Source organism: Ipomoea nil, unplaced genomic scaffold (genome assembly GCF_001879475.1).
Source record: "Ipomoea nil cultivar Tokyo-kokei standard unplaced genomic scaffold, Asagao_1.1 scaffold0579, whole genome shotgun sequence".
Lineage (NCBI taxonomy): Eukaryota > Viridiplantae > Streptophyta > Magnoliopsida > Solanales > Convolvulaceae > Ipomoea > Ipomoea nil.
Genome location: NW_017617007.1, coordinates 102,303 through 127,302, shown reverse-complemented (window position 1 = coordinate 127,302; position 25,000 = coordinate 102,303). Strand labels below are relative to the sequence as shown.

Sequence of the window (25,000 nt, the reverse complement as noted above, 5' to 3'; positions counted from 1 at the left end):
ATGACTTATATGTATAACTTGATATTCATTGAATGATCTTCAGACTTAAATTGGCTTGATCTTCTAACATGTTTGGCATAGTCTTCATGGAGGATATTTTAAAAGTATTTTATTTTCAAAAGCAAACTATAAGTTTTCTCGAATCTTCTCAGGATGATTTTTATGATAAATTAGAGCTTCTATGTATTCCTCCAAGGCTAAACCCCAATCCGAAAGAGCATTTGGGAGGATGTGAATCATGGTAAAGGCTAGACATTTGTTCACTGCGTACAAGGAACCCCCTCACTTTGAGAGGTAGCTCCCACATTGATTATGTCTATTATTGATAGTTAGAGGATTGAACTATGATTGAGTGAACTTGATAGTGTCATGAGAATTGGACCTTGATACATGTATCATACCAATGATAAGTGAGAAAGGTAATTTGTCAATAAGAAGGTGCTTAGTACTACAAGCAAGAGATGTTATGATCTGTACTAGTTCGAATTGAGGGTATCGAACCATAGAGAAGAATAGAAAGATACTACTAAGTAAGAAGAAAAGTGTTTACGAAACACTCTAAAGATTTCACGCAAGAAGCGTAGAAGTTCAAAGCGTTGAGATTGAAGGAGTGGTAAGAACAGTAAGAATAAGAGAAGTAACAAAGAAACTTTTAGTTAGTGAATTCTAGTAGTTAGATTAAGCTTAGCGCCTTAGTTGTTTGGGTGCTTGTTTGGAACTCAGCTATTCCATTTCTTATTAGTATTCCAAGAGAACTCTTAAGCCAATTCTTGAAATTCTGACCATCTTTTCAAAAGCTTTCAATTCGTCCTGAGAAAATCCGTTTGTTCCTTCTAAGTTTCGGGACGAAACTTCTTTTAAGGATGGTAGAATGTGACAACCCAAAATTTTATTTTATAAATTCGGTTTTAAGAAATTCCAAAATAGGCATTTTTCACTCTATAAAAATTTTTGGGATGAAATCGGCGTTTGAATAAATTATTTTGAACCACTTTTAAATAAATTCAACACCGGGACTTATTTTGAATCTAAAATCCTAAATCCTCGGGTACATTGCGTACCTAGTTTTTGATCCGAAAGTCAATCCGAGTGAAACCGAGAGAAATCTGAGAAACCTAAACTGCGTGGTTGTCTAGAAAGTATTTTTAGAAAAATGTATTTTTGACCCCAAACTATTTAAAATCTCATTCCTAGACTATGGTCCATGTTGTAAGATAGACCACAAGCTTGCCTGGTATTTTGTAAAACTCAACCAAATTACTATTTTGCCATTAACCAATCATTGGTGATCTACCTAGGGTTTTGCACCCATATAAGTAGAACCATCTCATCTTGTTTCTCCTGATCCTCTTCTTTTTCCTCTCCATTTTTTGCGCTCTGTAGAAGAAAGAAAGCAAAGGCAGTAAGATTTCATCTCATCCCTTCATCTCTTTTTCCTTAAGCTAGCTTTCAATCTCTGAGATCTTTTCTTAGGTTGTGTGTTGTTTGTTTTGATTTGAGGTGTTTAAGAGGTGAAGGAAGTGGTGTTTGAGTAGAGTGGAGACTGAGATCCACACAAGAAAAAGAAAAAGAAGAGGAAACAACAAAGGTATAACCCCATGGATTCCCAATCTCTTTTTGACTCTGTGAAGTCACTGTTATGTAGTTAGAAATGAGTAGAAATGCTAGAACATTGTGTGTTTGAGCTATTAGATGACTTGTTGATGTTGTATAATGTGTTGATGATGTTTTGGAAGTGAAAAATTGTCTGAAATTGCTATACAGGTGAAGAATAAGCCTCTGGTGCACAACTCAGTGTGCACCAGTTAGAAGTCACGGGCCTAGCCAACGGCCCACGAGGGGAGCCACTGGCTAGAGCCGTGACGGGATGGCCCTAGGGCACGACACTAGGCAAGGGCTGTGGCCCTAGGCCGCCACCGGGCGGTCCTAGGCGGCGGGGCTCTTCTAGCCCCGCCACAAGCTCCGTTTTATTTTTTCTGTGCAGTAGCCAGGCCCTTGTGGCTCAGCTACGTGTCGTTTCAGACCGGGTGTCACGGGCCTTTGTGGCTCAGTACCTTGGGGTCGTCACGACGCACATTTGGACTTTGATTTCGTTGAATTTGGTTTAGAAATTAGCATTTTATGATAGAATTGTGAAGCAAATGTGTCACAGTAAGGTTCCAGTTCTTTGAAAATGAGAAGAGACTTGGTTTTGCCTATGTGAGCTGCTTGATACTATTTGATTGTTAAGTTGAGAAGCATGATCATTAATTGAATAAGTCTTGTTAGAAAAGCATGTCTAAGGTGTATGTTGTGATTCATAGAGATTATTTGTCAAATTCCAAGTATTAAAGTGTACAAAGCATGTTAGTCTTGAATGTTATCATCAAGAGAATAAGTCTAAGTTGATGTAGTTGAGTTCCAAATGCATGATGAATGATTGCTAAGTGTTTGATGAGGGTATTTGTCAGATTACGAATTTCAAGCATGATTATGTGCCTTTTGAGAGTTTACAGTAATATAGAATTGAAGTATGTTGCACAGTAAATTGCATTCCAAGCATATCATGTTTTAAAAGTGCATAAGTGGCCAACGTGAGCCTAAGTATTATTTTCCAAAACTCATGAGCGTGTGGAAAGTCATTATCTTGTTGCATGAAGAATTTGTTGAGAAGTTATGTGTATAAGTTTGCATAAGTAGAGGAGTCGCATGAGATATATATACTATCTATATAAGTGAGGTTTTGGAGAACCCGTTGGGACTATGTCCTTTCAGAGTAAAAGAGAAAGTAACGGACATTGCGATCCGACAGATTTATCATGTAACGCGGTATATTCCCACGTTACGAGGTTGGAGACTGCCCGCCAGGCTTGGAATCCTGGTTAGGGGGTGTGCACACTGAAAGTACGATACCTGATTCCACAGAGAGAGCAAGCAAGAAAGAAAGATAAAGAACCAAGAGAGTGGTTCTGTGGGCGAGTTGAGTATGTGGCCGGCTAGATTGCCTAGCTGGTTAGGTCCATTCACGATTCGTGAAGACCTACCTCCCCACGAGTTAGAGGTTCCGTAGCTACGGATGTGGCGGATGCACGAGATTGCAAGGGCTTCGTTGCGGCGGAGTACCTGCCTCGCACAAGAAGAGAAACGAGAAGTATGAGAAAGTTTGAGAAAGAAAGAAATCGAGTCAAGAGACTCAAGAGAAAGAAAGTGAGTCATTGCGACTCTAAGAAAGAAAGAGCAAGCGAGTCCTTGTGGCTCTAAGAAACCTCCACAGAGAAGTATTCTATTTACCAAAGAGTGTATAAGTATACTTATCATATAGCATCTTATTACATTTGAGTATAGTTTTGCACGAGATTGCATATCGAGAATGGTCGCATTAGATTGCATATTGAGAATGATTACCCGAGATTGTATTTTGAGTATGATTGCCTTAGTTGCATATTGATGTATGATATTTCTAGTTTGCATGATGAAAACTTGAAAGCATGAGAATAATTTCTTATTAATTGATAGTCCGAAATTGCTTGATAAGTTTATGTGTTAGCATGAGATTGTTATCGAAATGTTATGCATGATTGAGATTTGCTATGTTAAGTATGCGATAGTATGAGCATGTTGTTAGGTTGATATCGTTGAAGTATGCCTATATGATATTTTAGGTTGTGAGCATGTAGAAAGCTTTGTGGTTTATATCAAGGTTTTGCCTAAGTGATTGAGATTGCTTAATTTGGGAATGTGAACAGATGTTTTTCCAAAGTATATACTGTAGTATTTTACAGGGTTGAGTGGAGTTATACTTAGCTTCGTGCTAACGAGTATTTTCTATTTGTCTATTTGCAAAACCCCTTTCAGGTGGGGCCAGCTCTTGAGAGTGCTCGAGTTAGACTAGTGTAGTTAGTTGCTATGTAGTCTAAATTCTTGATCTATTATTGTTGTTTTTGAGTTTATAGATGTAGACATCTTTCGTTTTGTTGGTGATAGACACCAGGGGTACTTTTCCCCAAGTTACTTTAATGTAGTGAGTTATGAATGGTTAGTTTCTTTTGAGCATGTGCAGTCACCGTGTATGGTGATTGTGGCGGTGACACTCCTTATTCGATGATTAGTAAATTAATGTTATTGATTAGTTGCTTTATTTAAGTTAAGTATTTAATTATAAGGTTTTAGAAATATGGGTTGTTACAGGAGGACTGATGAGCCGAGGATGGTATGTTTGGCTCATGATTAATGGATAAAGTAGGCGATGAGGACGAATAATGAGTTTGGGACTTTACGCTTGGTTCCGGTTGGATTTGTGAAGGATGATGAGGTACTAGTGATTCATATTGGTTTGAGATAGATGTAGTGAGTGATATATTTGGATTAGGAACAGGTAAGGTAGCACATCGGTTGTGGATAACCATTGGTCGAGTATTGATGTAAGCACGAGAGTGGGAAGTATCACAGTTCGTATTTGAATCTATTGAGACATGATGTGGTATTTGCACTTTAAAAAGAAACTCATTATCGACAAACTTAACATGATGTGACAAATACACTCGTCCAGTACTCGAGTCTAAACACTTGTATGCAGACTGAGACATTGAGTAACCTAAGAAAACACAAGGTTTAGAACGAGGTTGCAGCTTAGTGTTTGTATATGGTCTAGGTGGTTGCCATAATTGTGTTTATAACTAGTTTTGCAGTAGAGATTATTATTTTTCAAAAAGCGTGCCAACTTTCAACAGTCCCGTGTCTCATGACCTATGAGATGACAAAAGTTGCACACAATCGTATTTTGGCCTGTATGCGGTTGAGATTGATTCGGCCATCCTTGGCTGAAGGATGAATTTCCATTATTGTTCTGACGAGTTGCACCAGTTAGAGTATGGTTATTATTTGTTGATCGTCCAGATTGAAATTTTCTCCTCTGCATGAAATTTGCTGTAGCAAGAAGCGTCTGTTGGGTAAAGTTATTTTCATGTTATAACCTTTCAAACTCCAACAATACGTCAAACATTTATGCGAAAGAAATTGGTGTTTCGGGTATCCGTAGAGCAGGAACAACATGATTGAATTCATTTCCTACTTGTGAGAGGACATGAACGACAAGATCTTCTTCACTAACTAGATTATGTGCTAGTGCAAGGTCATCGGCAATTGAACTCATTTCTTGTAGATAATCGGCACCTGATCTGCTGCCCTTGGGATTTTTCGCTCGTTTAGCTTTGAGTGACACTATTCGTGAACGGGAAACACTAGCATAACTGGAGTTCAATCGCTTCCATGCATGCATCAGACGATGTGGATGCAGAAGATAATGGGGGGTTGAATTTTATTGGAGTAGCTGCCTAAGATGGCACTGATTAATATTTGGTCTTGTCGGAACCATGTCGTATAGAGTGGATTAGTGACTTTGCATTCTGTATCAAGGAATTGGGCTGGTACAATGAGTGTATCATCAATATATCCAACCAAATCTAGTCCAGTGAGAGTAGCTGTAATATGTTTGCTCAGCAAAGTTGGATGCGGTTAATTTGATGGGAAAGTGGGTAGGGGCATTCAATTGAATAATTGAAGTTTCAGCAGTAATGGAAGTCATTGTACTGACAAGATAAAAAAAATTGCTCCATAGAGATTTTTGGCTCTTGATACCATGAAGAGTTTTGAGAATAGGAAGGGAAATGGATGAATTTTATTATTTAAGCAAAAGCCATCTATTTATACCGTGCATACAAACCATGGTAGTGGCAACCCATGATCTTAGGTAAAGGAAAAGCAATCATGGACTGAAACAAGATACACAAGAAAAGAATGAATAAAGCTAACTAATAGTATTCTTTAATATAAATCACGTGTCACAATGGCTCAGCAGACATGGTCAAATGCCGGTGTGCACGAGAAAACGATATGATGGAACTCTATGTTGCATTTGACAACTCTATCAACATAGTAAGCGATAAGATGGAATTGCAAGCAAGTGTTTTGATTTTGCAGTTACCAACCCAAAAGCCTCATCCATGTCCATCTCACTAGGTGACCTACCTTTAGGCAACTCCCAATTAAAGCCATGAGCCAAATGACTCACAATCAATTTAACATTGAGTAGCCCCAACTTTGCTCCTGGACACATTCTCTTCCCATATCCAAATGGTAGAAGAACAAAATCATGCCCGAGAATATTAACATCACTATCAATAAATCTCTCGGGAATGAAATCATCTGCATTAATGTTAGGCCAAATACTTGAATCACGCCCAATTGCCCAAGCATTTACTATAACTCGTGATTTTTTAGGTATGTGGTACCCATTTATCTCAATGTCCTCCATTAACTCTCTAGGAATGAGCAAAGGTGCTGGGGGATGGAGCCTGCCTGTTTCTTTAATCACCATCTCTAGATATTGCAATTTAGGCAAGTCCTTCTCCTCAACCATTCTATCGAGTCCAACGTTGGCTTCAAGCTCGTCTTGGAGACGTCTCATTGCCCCGGGACTTCTTAGGAGTTCAGCCATCGTCCATTCGATCCATGTGCATGAGGTATCAATGGCTCCTATGATTAATTCGAAGAGAAGTGATTTAATGTTTTCTTGGTCAAGTTTGTCTGCCGAGGAGAATATTTTGGAAGATAGCATCATATCTACGAAATCCATGTTGCCCTTTTTAGTGCCATTTCTTGCATCTTCTTCATGTTTGTTGATAATCTCCCCAACTAAGTTGTCCTTGGCTTTTCGAACTGCCTTCATTCTCTTATACAGTCCCTGCAGTTTGTTTGCACATTAAATCATAGGAAAAATACTCTCTATTTCAATTTGATACATTCTAATTTATTATTTTTATGATCAGTTTAAATTTGGAATAAAGTTTAATTTAATACTTCTAAGGCTAAACTTACCCTTGCAAGTCCCCATTTGCAAGCTGAGTTGACATGTCTTTTTTTTTTTTTTTTTTTTTTTTTTTGAATGTTACTAACTCTATTACATTGTAGTATCTGTTCAAACATACTTTCATACTTTCTCAACCTAATGAAGCACACTAGTCAACAACGCCTCCACTAAGGCTCAATCTCATAACCTCTCATATGGGAAATATCACTACATGTCATCTGACTAGGATTGTCCATTTGCATTCTATGCAAATTGGCATCCATACAAAAGCTGTCGTGACCTTTGTATATATATATATATATATATATATATATATATATATATATATATATAAATTGTTTGTTTATTTAGTTTATTTTGTTTCTTTTCTTATTTTATTTTATTTGTTTAGTTTATTTTGTATTTTGGCGTAAAGTTTGTTTGTTTTTTTTTTTTATTCTTTATTTAATATGTAATAAATTTTTTAATAAAATAATATATTAAAAGAGTACATAACATGTCATTGATTTAGAAATACAATCCTTAATTACTAAATCTAAGAGACCAGGAAGATCCATGCTAACCACTGCAAGAAATACAATGCATACAAATTAATTTCATCATATTTACTCATCTAAAAAAGATTTCATTTGTTCATCGTACAATTGTTTTTGCGTTTCATTCATAGTTGATGTATCTAATTGCATAATCTGTATGAAGAGATTTGTTCAAAGTATGAGGTTTAGTTTTACAATTCAAATCGTGGTATAATTTGTACTCGGTTATATACTATACATAATACGAATAATTTCTTAAATTATTTTTTAGAAATAAATAAAATTAAAATTAAGGTGTCTAAAAATTAAGTTGATATACGTATATTTTTTTGAAAGATTGATATACGTAAATTAAAATTACATTTAACGTTTTAGATTTAAAATTTTTTAAAAAAATTGTTTTAGATTTTCATTTTTGTTATTTTAATATTTAAATATAATTTATATATTGATATAAATTAATAATTGTGAAGAGAAAATAATATTTATTGAGAAAAAAATATTAATTTTTTAAAGTGATGTAAAATTGGGGTTACTTTTGAAAGTTGATTGGATTTGTAGGGATGTAGTATGAATAGTAAATAATTTGTAAATGAGATGATATGAAGGTGGGAGCCATTTTTGAAGGTGGGAGAGATTTACCGGGATAATGTTAGCCTATGCTTAACTTTCTTTTTTTTTCTTTAATAACGTCGACTACCAATAGGGCAATAGGTACAAGAATATGAGGGGAGATGCCACATGAGTTTAGTTTATTGGTTCAGTAAATAGTATTTGGAGATGAGATTAAGGTTTGAAATTCGGCAGTGAGAGTGTGAGAATTATGTCCAAAGTAGATAGATCCTTTATGCGCATTAACATTGACCTTGCCTGCTGAACCACTAAATTACCATAACTTACATGTTCTATCAGATCTAGATATAAGTAATGGTAACCACAGTTCCGATTCCAATTCTGAAAATGAACGAATCGAAACCGAAACATTATATAAAGGTTGCAACTCCGGCTCTAACCAGATTTTATATATAAAAAGAAAACTATGTTTTTTAGTTTTTGGCCAATATGGCCATGCTATTTGCTATTGGCCAGTAGGCCCCAGTGGCCTGCTGGTCTAAAATTGTTTTGAAAAGCCAAAGCCGCAGGCTTTTGCGGCTTTGGCTTTTCAACTTCAAACATACATATTTTTTTTGGGTTCCGGAACCGGAACCCTCTGGTTCGGAATCGGAATCGGTGGTGCCGGTTCTAGAATATTACAAACTTTAACCGGAATCAATATTAGGAATCGGAATCGAAACTGTACGGATGATTCAAGTTTCGGTTCAATTAGCACAGTGCACAGTTTGGTTTGAACCTTTTAGTTCAAATCGAACCGTGGTCATCCCTAGATGTAGGGATTTTTGAAGTTTGGAAGAAGGGATTTTTGAGGTTGGGGATTTAACCTTTTGGAAAAATAATATGAGAGGAGATATTGAGGTAAGAAGAATATCCCAATGGGAAGAAGAGTATCCCAATCCCTAAGTGCAAAAAAGAAAATTAAATATCACAGAGCAGTGAAATAAGTTAACAAAAATGTGAAGCAAAAAAAAAAAAAAAACATATTAGAATAACAGAGTAAAGACACATACGAAGGTATTGAATTAACTGAATACAATAAACGTGCTTATTTTATAAAGGGGAAAAGCGCATTTTTTCTCCAAAATTATTTGCTTATAACATTTTTTTTCTTAAATTACTTATATATTCACATTAGCCCTTTCAATTATTTTAAAAACAATAGTTTTCTCCTAGATATATTAAATAGACATTTTGATCTTTAAAATAAATATTTCATTTATTTTTCTTCTTAAACAAATTATTGCTTATATATAGTGATGATCATGGTTAAGTTCGAACTGAACCGGACACTATAGCAACCAAATTGAAAAGTTTCGGTTATGATTCAAAACTGGAACCCAATATTTGGGTTTCATTTATTAAATTCGCAACCGGAAAAACAAAATCCTGAACCGTGAACGGGCAATTCTAAATCAAAACAATTACTAGCATTATCTTAAAATTAGAATGATAATACTTGCAAATTGAGTATATTCTTTTTTCGTATTTATTCTGAGTCTCAAATATAAATAGATATGGTTGCGATTCGGTTCTGATTTTGAATTGCTGATTCACAGCTCTGGATCAAGTTTGAACTGTTGGCAGGGTCAAACTTCTTTTTAATTATACTTTTATTTTTAAATATTTTAATTCAAAAATTAATGTAAATTTTCAGTTCGCGATTTTAATAAACTGAAACTCAAATACTGGGTTCTGGTTCTAAATTGTAACCGAAACCTTTTGATTTGATTGCAATAGTGTCTGGTTCGGTTTGAACCAAATCTTGGTCATCCTTACATATAAGCAATAATTTATTAAAAAAGAAAAATTTTAAGAGTAAAGATGTCTATTTAGCATATCAAGGGAAAAAACCCTCACTTTTAGAATAATTAAGGGATTAATGTGGATAAATGAATAGTAGGAAAAAGCATTGGTATAAGTATATAATTTAGGAGGAAAAGTGTTATTTTACCTTTTATAAATATATGTACTAAAACTTCTACCAAAATGTTTAATCTCTAACCCCAAGGGTCTGAAAAAATATTTAGGAGGTTGTAAATCATGATTAAATGACTGAGTAGACATGATTAAATGTCGGTGTGTACAAGGGATGTGTCTCAATGACTCAACAAATATGACCAAATGCTACTGCGCACAAGAAATCTGTTAACTTTAGATATAATATAATTCTCACATTGTTGCTGTTCAAGTTTAAACCTTAGTATCTTATTTTAAATACGACCTACTGAACCAGTGACTTAACTACTTATATGATTTGAGGTAAACATGAAACCAAAGCAAAAATGTGAATGTTATTTACCTGAAGATCAAATGGCTTAACAAAGGGCACATATTCCGCAATATTGAAGGCTCCCATCAATGCCGTAACCTCGTGAACAATGCGCTTCAACCCATACTTCTTCTCGTTCCTAAACCCAAAAAGCATTTTATAAGTCACGTTCTCTATCAACTCCCCCACCATTTCACTAAGATCCACCACCTCCCCGCCGGCGGCCGCCGTCTTTATCGACGCTAATAAAGCCCCAACTTCCTCTCTCCTAACGCCGGCAAAAGACTCAATCTTCGCGGCGTTAAGGAGTTGTTGGATTGAGAACTTCTTGGTTTTTCGCCAATCGGGAGAATAAGGCGGCGAGAAGAGCATCCCCTTATAACTATTCGTGATATGTTCCACGGCGTCGAGCCTCGGCCGGTCGGAGAAAACGTTGTCGTGAGTTTTAAGGACGAGCTCGGCGGCGGAGGGCGAAGAGATCACCACCGTGGGTACGCTGCCTAGTTTTAAGAACATGATGGGACCGTACTTTTTGGATAGGTCGTTTAAGGCACGGTGGGGGGTGTGGCCTAGCATGTGGAGGTTTCCGATGATGGGAAGGCCGCGCGGCCCAGGTGGAAGTTTCTTGCGGCTTTTTGACGACGCCGGAGTCCATCTCCGGGCGATGAACCACAGGAGGATTCCGGCAAGGATTGACAGAAGAGATGGTGCAATGAGGAACATTATTTGTACGAATTAATGAGTAGAGTTGATACTAATATATAGCTACGGAGTAATTAAATATGCACACGTCTTGCTGTCTTAGCTTTTCATGTTTAATTGGTTGAAAACATTGACAATGATAAAAATGAGTGCAAATAAAGACAAAATGAATTTTCAGAAAAAAAAAAAAAGAAGACAAAATGATGTTTGTTTAAAACATCTAATTAAAAATGGTTTTGCTACTGACGATTATGTAGTGTGATACACTTTTGTTACCATACCAAATATAGATAGTTACAGGATCAAACTTAGATTGTGTGATATATTTAATTTTTTGAATTGAGAAAATACATATACTACCTTATAAAGAATTTTGACCGTACAAAAAATGATTTTGCTAATGAAAAACTTGGCACTATTTTTTTGGGTGACAAGGAGAAGTTGCCGTCTATTTGATAGTGCGTATTTGTGCTATTTGTTCTTTGGATTAAGTTTTCTACTAGGTGTAGGTGTGACTCTTCATGGAGCATATGCTAACAATCTTTTTTTTTTTTTTTTTTTTTAACTTAAGTGGGTATAATTTAAGAATCAATTTTTATTCATTCATTATCCTCTATAATATATTAAATTATAGAGTAAATACCAATTTTGGTCCTACGAGTATTAGCAAAATGACAGTTTTGGTCCACATGTTTAATTCCTACCAATTTTCATCCACAACTATTGTTTTAATACCAATTTTAATCCATGACTATTATTTTAGTACCAAAATTCATCATGTCGGTCACCCATTTGTTTAAGTCATCCTGAAATTTAAAAATTTTAAGGGCATTTTCATCTTTTTTAACTTAAGATTCCAATTTGAGCATAAATAAATGAATTTAAACCCTAAGATCGATCTCAATTTGCAGTTCTCTTTCTCATCCTACCTTAATTTGAAGAGGAAAATTATGAATTGAAATAGATCTTAGAGCTTAAGTTCTTTTATTCATGCTCAAATAGGGATCCTAATTTGAAAAGCACGAAACTAACCTTAATAATTTCATATTTCGGCATGTCTTGAACGAAGGGGTGACCAGCGTGATGAATTTTAGCACTAAAACAATAGTTATGGATGAAAATTGGTACTAAAACAATAATCGTGGATAAAAATTGGTAGAAATTAAATATGAAGACTAAAACTGTCATTTTGCTAATACTCGTAGGACCAAAATTAGTATTTGCCCTTATTTGTTCTTTGGATTAAGTTTTCTACTAAGTGTAGGTGTGACTCTTCATAGAGCATATGCTAATAATCATTTTTTTCAACTTAAGTGGGTATAATTTAAGAATCAATTTTTATTCATTCATTATCCTCTATAATATATTAAATTATAGAGCAAATACCAATTTTGGTCCCACGAGTATTAGCAAAATGACGGTTTTGGTCCACATGTTTAATTCCTACCAATTTTCATCCACGACTATTGTTTTAGTACCAATTTTAATCCATGACTATTATTTTAGTACTAAAATTCATCATGTCGGTCACCCATTTGTTTAAGTCATCCTGAAATTTAAAAATTTTAAGAGCATTTTCATCTTTTTCAACTTAAGATTCTAATTTGAGCATAAATAAATGAATTTAAACCCTAAGATCGATCCCAATTTGCAGTTCTCCTTCTCATCCTACCTTAATTTGAGGAGGAAAACTACGAATTGATATAGATCTTAGGGCTTAAGTTCTTTTATTCATGCTCAAATAGGGATCCTAATTTGAAAAGCACGAAACTACCCTTAATTTCATATTTCGGCATGTCTTAAACGAAGGGGTGACCAACGTGATGAATTTTGGCACTAAAACAATAGTTGTGGATGAAAATTGGTACTAAAACAATAGTCGTGGATGAAAATTGGTAGGAATTAAATATGGAGACCAAAACTATCATTTTGCTAATACTCGTGGGACCAAAATTGGTATTTGCCCCAAATACCAATTTTGGTCCCACGAGTATTAGCAAAATGACAGTTTTGGTCCACATGTTTAATTCCTACCAATTTTCATCGACGGCAATTGTTTTAGTACCAATTTTAATCCATGACTATTATTTTAGTACCAAAATTCATCACGTCGGTCACCCATTTGTTTAAGTCATCCTGAAATTTAAAAATTTTAAGGGCATTTTTATAATTTTCAACTTAAGATTCCAATTTGAGCATAAATAAATGAATTTAAACCTTAAGATCGATCCCAATTTGCAGTTCTCCTTCTCATCCTACCTTAATTTGAGGAGGAAAACTACGAATTGAAATAGATCTTAGGGCTTAACTTCTTTTATTCATGCTCAAATAGGGATCCTAATTTGAAAAGCACGAAACTATCCTTAATAATTTTATATTTCGACAAGTCTTAAACGAAGTGGTGACCAACGTGATGAATTTTGGCACTAAAACAATATTTGTGGATGAAAATTGGTACTAAACAATAGTCATGGATAAAAATTGGTAGGAATTAAATATGGAGACCAAAACTGTCATTTTGCTAATACTCGTGGGACCAAAATTGGTATTTGCCCTAGCATTATTATTATATATATTAATATAATATAATATAATGTATTATGGGGTATAATATACTGGTTGACATAATAACTGCCTAAAATAATACATGGTCCTCTGCTAGCCAAGGCCGTCAAGTTCACTTCTTTTTTTTTTTTTTTTTTTTTTTTTTTTTTTTTTTTTGCGATTATTTATGGTCTAACCCGACTCACTATATGGCGGGTTTTGACCCATTTTGATACTCATTGCTCCCATAACTTTTAAGTTTTCCACACACATATGAAGTGCATAAAATTCATTTCAAGGGCATCTCCATCTATCTATGGTTTTTGGTGTGGTTTTCGAGGAGTTAGAGCATCCACACTAGTGGAGAATGTACAAATTTTAAGAAAAATGAAGCTTTGTTGGAGGAGAGAGAAGCATGAAAGAGAAAATTGGAGAACTTCTGCAAAGGAAGGGAGAATGCAGAAAAGTTAGTCCCACTGGCCAAAAGTTTCAGACATGCGTGCTGCTCGTGATTGGAACAGAACGAGTGCGCCCAGCTGGCGCGCTGCCAATGACATTTTTTTTTTATTCCTTCCCACATTCTCTTTCCTAATCACTCTTACATTCTCCTCCTAATATCCCCAACGGATAAGAGCATCCACATCAAAGGTGAAATAGGGGTTAATGTCAGATCTATTAACTTGGGTGGGGTTAATAGCAAATGTGGGGTGGGGTTATTTTAGAAAATATTTTTCCTGCAAAACCCAATTAATATCAGAAAAGGAAAAGAATAAAAAATAAAAAGCAGCAAATGCTGAGCGCGTTTGCGCACAGCTAAAGGCCACACGGGCGGGCGTGTCAGGCGCGCTGACAGTGCGCCTGACGCATTAAATTATTATTATTATTTTTTTTTTTTTATAAAATTCAACTTTATTCTTGTTTTTTTTTTCCTTTTTTTTTTTCCTCCCATCCCACATTCTCTTTCCTAATGACTCTTACATTATCTCCCGAATAACCCCAACTGATGCGGATGCTCTAAAGATGATCTTAGTTTTTACTCAAAAAAGTTAGTCCGTGTCCCACCATGATAAATATGGCTTGCATTTGTTCACGTGCGGAGCAACCATAGTACCTGTTAAGCGCGTTAAACTGATGTTTTTTTTTTTTTTTTTTTTTTTTTTTTTAGATTGTGTTTTTATTTATTTATTTTTTTTTTCTCTTTACTCCCATCTGCAACAAAATTTATAATTCCGGTGACAACCCTCCAACCACCTTCCTTTAAAAGTTTGATCAAATTCAATTCCAACATCAATGGTTGAAGGTGAATAATTAGACATACAATACTTAAATTATTAAGGGTAGTTTTGTGCTTTTCAAATTAGGATTCCTATTTGAGCATGAATAAAAGAATTTAAGCCTTAAGATCTATTTCAATTCGTAGTTTTCCTCCTCAAATTAAGGTAGGGTGAGAAGGAGAACTGCAAATTGGGATCGATCTTAGGGTTTAAATTCATTTATTTATGCTCAAATTGGAATCTTAAGTTGAAAAAGATGAAAATGCCCTTAAAATTTTTAAATTTCAGGATGACTTAAACAAATGGGTGATTGACGTGATGAATTTTGATATTAAAATAATAGTCATGGATTAAAATTAACACTAAAACAATAGTCGTGGATGAAAATTGGTAGGAATTAAACATGTGAACTAAAACTGTCATTTTGCTAATACTCGTGGGTCCAAAATTGGTATTTGCTCATAATACTATACACACATATGTGGTACTTGTGTGCTACGCACACACGTGATAATTATGTGGTTGATATAATTTGGATATACTAAAAATTAACAGCCACCATCTATCCAGCCACCGTCCATCATCCACTATCCACTGTCCACCCATCCACTATCCATCATCCATCATCCATCATCCATCATCTATCATCCATCATCTATAACTTCTTCCTTCAAATTTTAAGAGGATATATGTATTAGTTCAAAATTGTTGTTTTTCACATTGGTTTACAGTTCCATTGTTGTTTTTCATATTGGTTTACAGTTCCCTATGTGGCTTTGCCGCCCACGTTTTGCATTGAAACATTATATTACATAAAGAGCAACATTATCAGTTGGGGAAAACATAGAGAGAATGTAAGAGTGATTAGGAAAGAGAATGTGGGAGGGGAGAAAAAAAAAACAAAACTAAATTGATTTTAAAATAAATAAAAAAAAATATATATATATAAATGATAGTCAGACGCGTGCAGTGCATGTGCCCGCTGGGTGCACTCGTGACAGCCACGATTGACTATCACGTGTGGTTCTCTTTTTGCTGGGTCCCACCATGCTACCATTTTCCCAATCTTTGCCAAAGCTTTCCAAATTTCTCTCTCCACTCTATCTCTCATCCATGTAAGCATTAAATATATTAACAGCACGTTTGGTTCACGGAATGAATTTTGAAGTAATAGGAATGTTATTCCATAAGGAATGGAATAGGCAAGGAATAGAATAAGAATTGTATTCTATTATTTGGTTCGCGGAAGGAATAGACTTTAGGAATTATATTACAGTGTTTGGTTGATTTAAGGAATAGAAATGAAATATGTTTTAAAAGACATAAATACCCTTATAAAAATATGTGATGGTGGCGATGGTGGTGGTGGTGGTGGCGGTGGTGGTGGAGATGGTGGTGGTGATGGTGGTGGTGCTGGGGTGGTAGTGGTGGTGGTGGCGGTGGTGCTGCTGGGTGGTGGTTCTGATGGTTCTAGTGGCGGTGGCGGTGGTAGCGGCGGCGACAGTGACGGTGGTGGAGGTGGTGCTGGGGTGGTAGTGGTGGTGGCGGTGGCGGTGGCAGTGGTGGGGGCGACGGTGGTGGTGGGGGCGACGACGGTTGTGGCGATGGTGGTGGTGGCGGCGGCGGCGATGGTGGTGGTGGCGACGGCGGCGGTGATGGTGGTGGTGGCGACAACAGTGGTGAAATAGGATAAATTTATATATAGGATAAAAAAAAATTAAGTTAAAGAAAGTGGTAAAAAAGAAAATAGATTCTAAAATCTATTCCTGAGCGTTCAGTAATAGGCTAATACCAGAGGGACCCTAGTAATAACTATTACCTTATTTGAGGTAATAGGCTATTACCAGGAATATTATTCCTGGTAATAGAAATAGTTACCAAACAAAAGAATAGACCTATTACTGAGAATGTTATGTCATTCCCGACCTATTCCGTGAACCAAACGGGCCATAAAAGTAATGCAATTTCCCAACTTGCTCAAGTAATGCATTATAGTTGGGTTGGACTTGGATGTTAGGCTGGTTATGTTCTTTGTGTTGTTATTGGCTTAGTAATTTGATATTTTTTTTTAATAGACAGGTTTTTATTTTTGAATCATGAAATTAAATATTTCATATTTCATTTGCGTTTATATACATTTTACACATTGCACGGTTGGAGTTAAATTATATACTCCCTCCGGTCCCGAATTATGTGTCCTACTTGTATTTAGCACAGATTTTAAGACAATGAAGAAAAATTCACTCTCTATACATTTTTACCCTTAAACACTCTGACAACATTGCACTTTCCCATCTCATCTAGACATTCCTTCATCTTTTTTCAGTAAACAATTTCTTTATCTTCATAAAGAATACAAGGTACTACTCTATATACAAGAACACACAAACAGTGACGACAAGAATACAGAGTGCTATCTGCATCTTCAAGTCTAGTGAAGTACTGTAGGTTTCTTTGCATTTCCCATAAATAAAGCTCAAATATTTGGAGAATAATTGTTATCGTAAGTGCTATTTTATCTTTCAATATAGATAGAACATTCCAAATGCATAAACTTACATGCCCATCATTGATTTCAAGCATTTTAATTGCAGATCAACTCAATAATGACCAATCTCTAAAAATACCAAAAAAAAAAACCTTATCACAATCCATATATAGATCTATGTCATATGCATTTCGTTGATTTGATTAACCAAAAAACAAAGATTAAAAATAGAAAGGGAGATGAAGGAGTGCCTGTAACTCAAAAAAGAAAAGAAAGAGAGAGAGAGGGGGGAGATGAATAAAAGATCTGGAGATTGAAAATGAGTAAAATAAAAGAATGAAGATGTAAATATGAAGGTAAACGCATAGTACTCCGTGAAGATTGTACATTTGATTTGACAACACATAACATTTACTGCACACTAATTAAATTTGGAGTACCTACTGAAAAATTTTAAAGGGAAAAGTGGGAAACACAAAAAATGTAATGATGTTTATTTTTAGAAAGTGGATAATATTTTGGGACGTATTAAAAAGGAAAGTAAGACAGATAAAATGGGACGGAGGGAGTAATATTTTTAAAATTGTTGTTCATATTTAAAAAATATTTAAGTTTGATACTAAGGTTAAATTATTTTGTAAACAAATAAAGGGTTTTTGTTTATGAATGAGAGTAATAGAATTACTGGATGCACAAGTAAATTATAATAAATAGAGCAAAACAAAAAGTTAAAACAACAGATATTTGTGTAACTGTTTTAAGCAAGTTACAGTTAATTATTGTGTAACTGTCTTAAATGATTATAGACAAAAAAAAAAATTAAAAAAACAATTTTTTTAGAACAAAAAAAAACAATTTTTTTCTTGAACAAAAAAAAGCAAGTTACATTTAATTATTTAGCTATTTAATGAAGAAGAAATAATCTTCAAAGGCACCGCATCTCTATTTTAATTAAATGTAATGGATGTTCAATAATTTATTATTGTAGAATAAAATAATATTTACATTACAATTATATTTTAAATTAAATATTTGAAGTTATAATACAAAGTCTTACTTTATAAAATAATAAATTATTTTAGTGAAGAGAGAAAAATTTGGGTTGGAGAGAGAAAAATTTGTTGTAAAAATATACTGCGAATATTTTTTTTATTTTTTATTTTTTTGTGTGTAAAATCTGTTGTAGAAATTGGTGCAGAGGGCTAGGGATGATCTTAGGGTTAGGAGAAAATGTTATATTAATGGTTTTATTGGGTTCGGGTTATAGGCTACATTAATGGGTTGGTTTCAGGCCGGATTATTTTGAAAAAAAAAAATGAAATACATAAAGCTTAGGCTAAGAATTTATTATATTAAGTACTATATTTGTTAATTAAATATTATAAAATAATATTGATGTAATGGGTTGGAGATGAAAATTTAGCTATAAGAACATACGAATAATATTTCTTTTAGTGTAAAATCTGGTATACATTTAGTTAGAGATGATCTTATGGGCCGGTTAAGATAAAACATTTAATATATAGTTTTATTGGGTTCGGATTATGAGCTGCATTATTGGGTTAGTATTGGGCCGAATTATTTTTTAAAAAATGAAAGAAATAAAGCTTGGTCCATATTTTTATTATATTAAGTAGTATGTTTCTTTATTAAATATTATAAAATAACATTTATATTGATTTATATATATATTTTGTAATTTCTAAAACACACACACACACATATAATATAATTTCTATTTATTCGTTAAGTTTTTCTGATTGAAAAATAATATTCATATATTATTATGTAATGGATGCTCAATGATTATTATTGTGAAATAAAATAATATTTACATTATAATTAAATTTTATATTAAAATATTTAAAGTTATATTACAAAGTCTTAATTTATGTAAAGAAAAACAAATTATTTTAGTGAAGAAATAAAACTTGGTGCATAATTTTGTGTAATGGGTTAAAGATAGAAAAAAGAATATACTTAAGGAGGTGTATTCAATCATGACTTTCGTAGAGTTTTAAAGACTTTTATGAACTTTAAAAGTTTGGATGTATTCAATTCAAACTTTTAGAGAGTCTTTAAAAGTCAGGCGGTATTCAATCAAGGTTTTTAAAGAGTCTTTAAAAGTCGTGTAGTATTCGATTAAGACTTTTAAGGAGTCTTTAAAAGTCACGTGGTATTTAGTTATGAACTTTTGTAGATTTTTTAATTTTAAGACTTTTGTAGACTTTTCATTCTCAAATATAAATAGTTGAAATATAACCATGATTTCAAAATTTTCTTTCTAACAACTTTGAATATTTTCTCTCTATATTTAAACTCTATTTTTTCTCCCTATTTAAACTTTATAAACCTATCTAAATTCAATAAAATTATTTTTTCTTCATTATCCTATATTTTTCTCATACCAAAACTCTACCAATTTTTCTCTCTCTCCTACAATTTACCATCTTCATCTAAAAATTTGAAATAATATTATTTTTACTTCATTATTGCTTGTTTATATTGATTTTTATTTTTTCTATGAATTTTTTATCCCTAAATTTCTCTAATTCTCCCTAAATACATGAACAAAGCAATTTTTTTATTGTAAACTTTTAGTATATGTTTCATAATATTCATATAAATACTTATATATTTTGATTTTTATTCTTTTTATGTTTATATATATATATATATATATATATATATATATATATATATATATATATATAACAACAGGTTACTACGAATAGAAACTACTGTTCGCAACAACAATTTGGGATTGCAAACAGTAGCACCTTGTTGTTGTTCGCAGTCTCAAATTGCTATTGTAAATAATATTTCTTTGCGTGATACCTAGCAATAAAAGTATATATATATATATATATATATATATATATATATATATATATATATATATATATATATATATATATATATATTACTTATTAATATTAGATTTTTATTTTTTTTATTTCATGCAACTTGTAATTATATTTTTAAATACTTTATTTGATCAATTCTTTTATTATAAATTTTATTGTTCAATATTGTTATGAATTTCTAATGAAATAGTTTTTTTGTTGATGTTTCATCATAATATGTATAAAAATAATAATGTTGAGAATGCTGATGTGGGTGAAAAATTATATAATAAGAATGTTATGATATATTATAAATGTTTTGTAAGAAAATTATAAATGATAAGAATCAAAATCTTTGAAAGTTTGTAATGATGTATTCAATTTAGAATTTCAATGACTTTTGTATACTTTTTAAAATAAAAAGTTGATAAAAGTTTATGAATGTTTTTTTATATAGACTTTTATAGAGTCTTATAAAGTTTTAAAAAATTTTGAACGACTCTATGAAAGTCAATCAAAGTTTATTAAAATCTATCATTTTAAAAGTCTTTAAAACTCTACAAAAGTCATGAATGAATACACCCCCCTTAGAATACTTCTTTTGGTGTAAAATCTATTGCAGAATTTGGTGCAAACGGTTAAAGATGGTCTTGCGGTTAGGAGAAAACATTTTATTAATGGTTTTATTTTGGTCAGGTTATGGGCTACATTAATGGGTTAGTTATGGGCCGGATTATTTAGAAAATAAATATGAAAGAAATAAAGCTTGGGCCAAGAAATTATTATATTAATTATTAAGTAGTATATTTGATAATTAAATATTATAAAATAACATTGATGTAATGGGTTAGAGATGAAAAACGCAAATTATGCCCTGGAAACGTGTTCACCATGAATGGTGAACACGGGTCCAAACGGTGTCGTTTTTACGGAAATTTTATTTTTTAGTTAATGTGCTGTTAACGGCACGCGTTTGTTCAGACTATGAATTTTCTTTTATGAGATTATGAATGTACTGTAAATTCATAATCGCATAAAAGAAAAAATATTTATTAAATTATGAATTTTCTTTTATGAGATTATGAATTTACAGTTATGTAATTATGAATTTTCTGTAAATTCATAATCTCATAACAGAAAATTCATAATTTCATAACAGAAAATTCATAATCTCATAAAAGAAAATTCATAATTTCATAACTGCACATTCATAAATCCATGCCTGCACATTCATAATTTATGAATGTTGAAGAAATTTGCGCGAAGAGGAAGTGAAACCGCAAAATGTGAAAATGAAGAAGAAAAGTCGCGCGGTTAATTAAGAAAAAAAAAAAAAGATAACGGTGCACCGTTATCGTTGGGACCGTGTTTACCATGAATGGTGAACACGGTTCCATGGCATAACGATTGGATGAAAACTTTAGTGTAAGAATATACAGAGAATATTCATTTGTTGAAAAATCTGGTACAAATGGTCTTTGGGTTAGGAGAAAAATTTAGTGTAAGAATATATAGAGAATATTCGTTAAGTTTTTCTAAATTGAAAAATAATATGAATTAAATTCATATATTTTTATACTGTATTTAGCATTATTGTATAAACTTTCTTGAATTAAATTCATATAATTCTATACTATATTTATCATTTTTTCTATATCATACGTGGATTTGTTTTTGGGAAAACATATATTTAATCAGTCGAATGTACGTAGCACTTTCAATAATAAGTAAACTAAAGAGATTAAATATTTTGATTTGTGGAGATAATGGACAATATGTGAGTACGACTAAAAATATCGTATACAAAGAAGTTCTTAATAATGTGTATACAATTGGTTAAATACCATTTTTTCTTCATTTTTTTTAATCATCATCATCATCATCATCATCATCATCATCATCATCATCATCATCATCATCATCATCATCATCATCATCATCATCATCATCATCATCATCATCATCATCATCATCATCATCATCATCATCATCATCATCATCATCATCATCATCATCATCATTCATCATCATCATCATCATCATCATCATCATCATCATCATCATCATCATCATCATCATCATCATCATCATCATCATCATCATCATCATCATCATCATCATCATCATCATCATCATCATCATCATCATCATCATCATCATCATCATCATCATCATCATCATCATCATCATCATCATCATCATCATCATCATCATCATCATCATCATCATCATCATCATCATCATCATCATCATCATCATCATCATCAATCATCATCATCATCATCATCATCATCATCATCATCATCATCATCATCATCATCATCATCATCATCATCATCCATCATCATCATCATCATCATCATCATCATCATCATCATCATCATCATCATCATCATCATCATCATCATCATCATCATCATCATCATCATCATCATCATCATCATCAATCATCATCATCATCATCATCATCATCATCATCATCATCATCATCATCATCATCATCATCATCATCATCATCATCATCATCATCATCATCATCATCATCATCATCATCATCATCATCATCATCATCATCATCATCATCATCATCATCATCATCATCATCATCATCATCATCCATCATCATCATCATCATTCATCATCATCATCATCATTCATCATCATCATCATCATCATCATCATCATCATCATCATCATCATCCATCATCATCATCATCATCATCCATCATCATCATCATCATCATCATCATCATCATCATCATCCATCATCATCATCATCATCATCATCATCATCATCATCATCATCATCATCATCATCCATGGCCGTGCATACAAATACTAGTTATAAGAATATAGTGTTGTTAGATAAGTGGCAGTTTCTCGAATCACGATGACTGCATTTGTGACTTATATATGAGTTATAGACGGCAAATAATTATAATCTACCCAGTTCACACAGAGCTGCGTGGATGTAAGTAAATTTTTAATATATATATATATATATATATATATATATATATATATATATATATATATATATATATATATATATATATATATATATATATATATATATATATATATATATAGAATAGCGCTCATATGCGGCGGGGTCTTACGGTACGGCGGTGCGGTCAAATTCCAGAATACACCAACAGTGTTAACAATATGCACCAACAGTGTAATAAAAACACACCCCAATGAAATGTAATAAAACATCACAAAATACACCACAGACTCAAAAAAACACACCATATAACTCACCACCCCCAATGGTGTATTTCCGAACAGTGTATGGTGTTTTTACTCACACCTAATGGTGTGTGTTTGGTGATGCAGTGCTCTGTTTACTCTGTTTTGTGTGGTGTATGTCCTAACGTTGATGGTGCATATTTGGTGAACTATTGGTGTTGCCGCACCGTAAGAAATAACCGCACCGTAAGACACTGCCGCACCTGAACCCGCCTATATATATATATATATATATATATATATATATATATATATATATATATATATATATATATATATATATATATTAATCTTGATTGAGTTGTAATTATGACTGGATTGTGTATACGGACTGGGGCCACCATATATTTTGGGCTTTACTCTTATAGGCCCTAATACCATATCCAACGTCTAGCCACTCACTTTCTTATGGCTCATGAAGTGATGGCACAAAAAAGTAGAAAACAAATATCAAGTCTATGTCTGCTGAACGCCTAAATAGCCCGTGGTGAGACCCCTCCCCACTCCCCCCCTGAGTCTAAGTTGAGTATAAAGGGTGTGATTTACATTAGTTGTCTCGTTAAAAACTTTAGACTAAGAAAAATTCAGTGGAAAAAACTTAGCCAAGGGAAAAAGAGTACAACAATGAGTGCAATCATCAGGACTATAAAGGGTCTGCTGGATCAACCATATTACTCTGTTTGGCTAAATCTCAAGTGAATTCTCTTATCAAGTATCGAGCGGGTACTACACTATATATCATCCAATTTTCATGGAGTACAAAGAATGTAAGAACTTATCAATATGAAGGTCGAACAACCAAGGATTCATGACCAAGTGAAAACTTTTCTATAACCAACAAATCATCGCAAGAATTTGAAATAGCTGAAATTTTTGCTCATCCAAGATTCAAAAGATAGATGAAACTCCGCCCAGTTAGGGGTTTGATTTTGAACAATTTGGTGACAAATAATCCAGGGAGATACATAATGGCCCACGCTCCTAGATCAGGGAAGACTTTTTATGATAATAAGTTCCTTATAAAGTTTCATGGCTTTGTATTTATTTGCTAAGCCTTTGGTGGAGCTAATTTTTGATCTTCACTGAGTACTTGGCAAGCTTTTGTATAAATTACATGGCTTGCCCATGAATATCACAACAGACATGGAAAAGGTCTTCACCAGCAAGTTTAGGCAAGTGTTGTTTAGAAACGTGCAGGTGAAACTAAATCTCTTAACTGCTTATCACCCTCAGATAGATGGACAAACTGAGAGAGTAAACAAGTGCTTGGAAGGATACCTAAGATGTATGGTTGTTCAGAAACTCAAGAGTTGGGTTACAATTGACAGAGTGGTACATGGTACAACACTAACTACCATTCTTCTTTCAAATGTACACCATTCCAGGCACTGTATGGTTATCCTCCCCCTATAAAGGCTTTTAATTTAAACCCAAGAAATGGTGATTTTAGTCGGCTGAATGTTGTGTTAATAGCCCTAAATGAAAACTTGAAGCAAGCTCAGAATAGAATGAAGTTGCAGGCTGACAAGGGGAGAAGTGAAAGGTCCCTGGAAGTAGGAGATTGGGTTTATCTCAAAATTCAACCCTATAAACAGGTGTCCTTGGATGTGAGGAGTAATATGAAATT

General features: G+C 33.3%; 1 protein-coding gene and 1 long non-coding RNA gene across 2 annotated transcripts; both read right to left on the bottom strand.

Moving 5' to 3' along the window:
- Positions 1 to 465: 465 nt before the first annotated feature.
- Positions 466 to 23,865, bottom strand: LOC109174237. Its single transcript, XR_002053037.1, has 3 exons — positions 23,715 to 23,865; positions 11,998 to 12,001; positions 466 to 476 (listed from the first exon to the last, which is right to left on the bottom strand). It is a non-coding gene; the product is annotated as an uncharacterized LOC109174237 (long non-coding RNA).
- LOC109174236 (cytochrome P450 CYP736A12-like) lies at positions 5,712 to 10,999 on the bottom strand. Its single transcript, XM_019323483.1, has 2 exons — positions 10,298 to 10,999; positions 5,712 to 6,721 (listed from the first exon to the last, which is right to left on the bottom strand). Exons 1-2 carry the CDS (start codon positions 10,988 to 10,990, stop codon positions 5,906 to 5,908), a joined length of 1,509 nt encoding a protein of 502 aa, XP_019179028.1. The 5' UTR covers positions 10,991 to 10,999; the 3' UTR covers positions 5,712 to 5,905.
- Positions 23,866 to 25,000: the final 1,135 nt, after the last annotated feature.

Coding starts and splice junctions, on each gene's coding strand:
- LOC109174236 (XM_019323483.1), bottom strand. CDS start 10,990: ATGTTCCTCATTGCACCATCTCTTCTGTCAATCCTTGCCGGAATCCTC. Junction 6,722..10,297: donor TTAAGCCATTTGATCTTCAG/GTAAATAACATT, acceptor AACAAACTGCAG/GGACTGTATAAGAGAATGAA.